We start from the raw sequence: 5,614 nt of genomic DNA, 5'->3' as shown, positions 1-5,614 counted from the left end.
TCCCCTCTGCCCCCAATAACTCTGGACCTCAAATCTTTTTATACATTCAAATGCCCTTAAAATGTACACTTTTAATTTCTTCAGTTTAGTGCTTATTGCACATATTGTAAAAAATGTTCCTCATATTGCATAGCATTTCAATTCATCTACTTTTTTTTTAATATAAATATATATATTTATATATATATATATTTTTTTTTTAATATATATATATTTATATTTTATTTATATATACATTATATATATTATTGTTAATATTGCTTATCTTATTTTATCAAAATGTATCCATTTGTTCTTATTGCACCAGGGGTCGGAGATAAACACTATTTTGATTCCTCTGTATGTCCGGCACATATTTATGAATTGACAATAAAGTTGACTTTTACTTTGAAGAATCCGAAGCAGCAGCTGCAGGCGGCCCAGACCGTGTCTGAAGACGCCAAGCGGCTGGCCAATGTCTTCTCTGGAGCCGTGAGTTCAACTCAACCATACGTTACTAAGCTCCACTCTACCAGCTCAATGTGGAATCATACGCAGACAGCCTCTTCCCTGGTCTCTGAACCCTAGGACTGGGATGTTTGCAATGAGAAGATGTTCGTACGATAAACCAATACGACCCTCCTCAACCAGTCGTTGGCAAATGAGCAGGAAGGACGAGGCGCCCGTTGCCCTGCTGTCGTCCAACATCTGACCTGCAGTCTAGGAGGTCGTAGAGACCTGTCTAACATCTGACCTAGAGTAGAGACCTGTCTGTCATCTGACCTACAGTCCAGCGGGCTGGGATAAGCTACCCATTGTTAGGGCCATAACTCGCACACGCAGACGACAACACTCAACAATCATTGGGCAGATTTTCAGACAGAGCGAGGGATTGATGGTCTTCTGGTGTCCTCAGGGCTCCAGGGAGTTGTGGCTGGATGGCATCATGTCCCAGGTTGCAGAAGTCCTCAGGCTCCAAGACCTTCCCACCATCCAGATCGTGGTGGCCTCCATGGGAATGACCTACCCTGATCTGAGGTGACCCATGTTGCTTCTTCTTTTTCAGTTTACATGTCAGGCGTGCTTTACATGTACAGTAATCGTACACCGTATGTGATGGTATATACAAGGTCTGATAGACCCCAAGCTAAATAATCAATGGTTAGTGGGGTTAGTGATAGTTGGGTTAGGGGTGTTAGTGTTAGTGGGGTTAGTGGGCTTAGGGTGATTGAGTTTGGGTTAGTGGGCTTTGGGTTAGCAGACTTTGGGATAGGGAGGTTATGGTTAGTGGAGTTAGGGTGTGTTTGAGGTCCGGTGGGTTGTGGTGCATGTTAAATAGACGAACAGAAGGGGTCTCTCATTATAGATGTTTTTCTTTCTTGTTTTCAGCTCAAAGCACGTCCTCTCCCTCCTGAAGTTGAAGAGCAGTCTGTCGCGGTCGCACAGGGAGATGGTACAAGATGCTCTGGACGACTGTAGGAAGGACATCCTGACCTCTGACCCCGTCCCTCCCACCTTCTTCTCCAGAGTAAACCTCAAGTGATGCTCTACCAGCCTGCTAACCCCAGCCCACGTAGTGTCAGTGTTCAGTAGCAATGAAACGATTCACCGATACACATTGGTACTCCATTTGGAAGTTGACAATGTTACGTTTTTTTTTTTTATTGTTTCGATTTTTTTATTTGTTCTGATTATATATTATTATATAATTAGTGTCTCTTGATAGATTGTACGTTCCAGAATCTCATCAACCTTCCAGAAAGCATCTCAGAAACTGATCTACAAATCAACTGTGCCTTTCAGGAACTATCCCGGAACTTCTGCGTTCTGTTCCACATGTACGAACTCTGCTTGTGATCGCTTGTCACCTGTCTTTTGTCATTATTTACACAGAGAAATTTCCCATTTTGGTTGCCAGGGTTATTGGTGAATACTTAAAACATGCAGCAATACATTTTGAGTGCTGTAGTTTTATAAAGTGCAGTTTACTATGTAAATAATATATCCACAAGTTTAGCTATAATGTTCTTTATTTAAAGGTTCAACATGTAAGATTTGGCTGAATTTGTCCTCCAAACAAATAGGGGGCAGCATATTACCAGAAAGCTGGTAAAACCTGTTATGTAATAAAGGCCTATCTGCATTAAAATATATTTTAAATAAACAGCTAGAACTACGTTTTGTTGTGTCCTTGCATCATCACAAATACTTTTTTGAATATGTGTTTGAACAATGTTCAAACACAGAGGAATCTGTATTTACATTCATGGCAATGATCCATTACATTTCGTCGCTTGTCAAAAGCGTAATATGCCCTGACCCTAACCCTAAACCTAAAATTTAACCCTAATCCTAACTTCAGGGTAAACCCTAACCTGAACACCTTGCAGTGTGCCCTTGTTATTCCTCATTTCTTCATGACTGTTTAATATTTATTTATCATGATTTTTGTATCTTTTTGTGTGTGTGTGTGTGTGTGTGTGTGTGAGTGAGAGACCAAATGCATCCCTCCCACCCAGTTGAATTTAGGTGACAGTTTTTTCATATATATTTTAATTTGAACATTTTATCTTTTTATCTGCATTTGTATTGACTGGTTCACTGTGCTGGGTGCCCCTCCATGGGCTTCGGCGCTGGCCGGCTCCATGGCTCCCCCTGGTGGCGAAATAACAAAACAACAAATGACAACAAAAATCAAAATAACTTACCTTGCGCTACTCCCTCCTCTACGGAAGAGTATGATGGACACACAAAATTAAGTTCTGACTTTCTTCTCAGCATTCTAACTTTTTCCTCAGACTTCTGAGATTAAAGTTAGAATTCTGACTTTAAAGCACAACTACGGGTACCTGTAAGGACCAACCTCCGTGGGAGAGACACTTGTGGAACTGGCACCAAAACGACACATTTTCCAGTTTACTCACCTTTTAGTCTTCCATTAACGAAATGGCTTGTTCTGGAACCCCTCGGACCCTCAAGAAGTCGCTAAGGGAAGACATCTTGGCACCAGTAGGCTAGGGCTACTGGCTACTCTGCGTGTGGTTTCCTCCCCTACTGCATAAAGCAAAGCATCTCTCCTACCTGTAAGGTTGGTCCTTACAGGTAGTTCTGACTTTAAAGTCAGTATTCTGACTTTAATCTCAGTATTCTGAGAAAAAAGTCAGAATTCTGAGAATAAAGTCAGAACTTTATTTTTTTTTATGAGTGGCCCTAATCCTCTTCCGTACTCCTCAGACTCCGCCTGCTGCTTCTCCTTCTCTTAATTTATCCCCGCTTCTTTTAACCTGAAGTGAAAAACACCAAAAGTTTGAAGCAGGTGTATAGTGTCCATCTACAGGATTAGGGTCATATGCTGAACTTGGAAGTATGGTGCTTACGAGGTGTACATTGGGGCCCCGCCTACAATCACCAACTGCAACCGGGGTTTTGGGTCCTGAATCGTTTAGGTTAATGCCCTGATTCATATAAAAGACACCCCATGTCTCTATCTGATTCCAAAGTCTCTCCATTAGTGGTTTGCTTTGTTTCTGGCCTCTGCTGACCTGAAGCGATCGATCCTTCATGGATGCACAGCTGGATCATCTAATCCGGGGCAAACCACGTGCTCTGTTTTGCTTCTCAGAGCAGAGTACGTTCTCACGAGGACAGAGCAGCTGCAGAAACATCAGCAGAACGTCCACCAACATCGTCTCCTCAGTGGACTCTCTGCTCTAGAATCCTAAGTGATCGCTACATTTTTTCATACAAATTCGAAAGTTAAATGATTTCATACAAACCAAGATCAAATTCAACCAGAGACAAAGTTATGTGTGAACGTTAAAGAGATACAGCAATAATTTCCATATAGAGGAAGCTTTGCATGCTCATCTGAAACTGGGGTTCTGAGAGGGTTTGAAGTCGTCTGAGTTCAGCTCTGCTGGATTCTGAGCTGTCACTCAACACCCCAGAAACCGTGGCGACCATCAATCACCTCACCCTCTTTTTCTGGCCGTTGGTCTGTGGATCTGGTTTGTTCATTCCACTCAATTTCAGTAACAGCGTTAAATAACACAGATTGCTATGTTAACGATTATATAAGTCAAATGACCACCTTTTAAAACAAAAAAAATGGCTCTTTAAGAGAAAAAAAGCGATCAATCACAACCAATTGTTCTATTAATTAATCTTTTATAATCGAATGACAGCACTTTTATATATATATATATATATATATATATATATATATATATATATATATATATATATATATAGCCTGTGTGTGTGTGTGTGTGTGTGTGTGTGTGTGTGTGTGTGTGTGTGTGTGTGTTGGCATGCATATGTTTGTGTTTATGCGTCTGCATGTCCGTCAGTAAGTGTTTCATATGATACACATGCTTTGTGTGTTTGTAGAGCTTGGACTGGGAGCGGTTATGAAAACAGCGTTACCCAGAGTTCATTGCTCCTGGACCACAGGTTATAGCCCCAGGGGGGCTTTGGGATGGGCCTGGTCGCCGTGGGAACCGGAAGGATCCTAACGAGACATAGTTTGGTCGTGTGTGTGTGTGTGTGGGTGTGTGTGGGTGTGTGTGTGTGTGTGTGTGTGTGTGTGTGTGTGTGTGTGTGTGTGTGTGTGTGTGTGTGTGTGTGTGTGTGTGTGTGTGTATACTTGAGAATGTATTTGTGTGTGTGTGTTAGGTTTTTTTGATTTAAGAAAAAGGTGAAAGATTGCAGTGTAATACCACAGTTCACTGTTCTCTTTCTCGCCAGCAGAGGGCGCTGTAGTACCGGTGTAGTACATGCAAGGGGACAACGTGGCGCAGCAAAACATCCTCACAGCTGTCCATCTGTTTTCTATTTTCAAGGTGAGTGGGCATCTGATCCCGCAAAACACGGACTATGTAACCACAACAGTAGCAACCAGAGGGAGCGAGTGAGACAGAGAGAGCGAGGGAATGAGACTGAAATGTTTTCAGAGTCTACAGACAAGTTTTAATTTTTTATTGTTCTTATATTGTTCTAATTGTTCTCTTGTTCTTGTCCTGGCCTCCTGGTCTCAACGAAAACTTTGAGGGATGGAGCATGAAAAGGGCCGGGCTTAACACGTTAATTATGCTACTAAGGCAAGTATTGATAATCATTATCAATTAACAAAATGACGCAAGGAATGAATTTGGAAAGCAGGGGCGTGTCTTTTGTTGTCATATTTCTAGTGAGGCTGATCTTCATGATGAACTGTAAATGTTACTGGTCACATTTACTGGTCGGTGTCGCTGTCATCTCCTCTGTGTTTCCCGGGGGCGTGGTTCCTGTGTGTCACTTCCTCCTCCAGAGGTCGCGACCTCAGAGGGACCCAGCAGATTCATACATTTCTGTCAAACTGTTTTATTTGAAATCGAGTCCATCGAGTTTTCCATTCAAAATCAGATTCACAACCAGAATGTGATTTACTGCTATAGCTACACACCTAATAACATGCTCTGAGTATGTTTTGGAGTGAAAGGCCACGTTACTGTTCACGGTAATTAAAAATGCATGCCAAGATGTATGCAGTCTTTTTCAAAGACAGTATCCCGCGACTGCATCCTCACTGCGCATCTACGTTTTCACTCTCATCATTCATTCCATTTGTTCTTTAAATTTCTCTGTCCTTGTTAAA

At 41.9% G+C, this 5,614-nt stretch overlaps 1 protein-coding gene across 1 annotated transcript in view; it reads left to right on the top strand.

The window, feature by feature from the left end:
* The window catches only part of tnfaip2b (tumor necrosis factor, alpha-induced protein 2b), an 8,452-nt gene extending 6,378 nt beyond the window's left edge, over positions 1 to 2,074 (top strand). The window contains exons 9-11 of the mRNA XM_079752201.1: positions 394 to 471; positions 896 to 1,017; positions 1,369 to 2,074. Coding sequence (XP_079608327.1) covers positions 394 to 471; positions 896 to 1,017; positions 1,369 to 1,522 — 354 coding nt within the window. The 3' untranslated portion in view covers positions 1,523 to 2,074. The remainder of the gene's footprint in view (positions 1 to 393; positions 472 to 895; positions 1,018 to 1,368) is intronic.
* The last annotated feature ends 3,540 nt before the right edge of the window (positions 2,075 to 5,614 follow it).

The sequence above is a fragment of the Pollachius pollachius genome (assembly GCF_949987615.1).
Source record: "Pollachius pollachius genome assembly, chromosome: 15".
Classification (NCBI taxonomy): Eukaryota; Metazoa; Chordata; class Actinopteri; order Gadiformes; family Gadidae; genus Pollachius; species Pollachius pollachius.
Note: the sequence above shows the minus strand (reverse complement) of the source record. Positions and strands in the feature narration are given on the sequence as shown.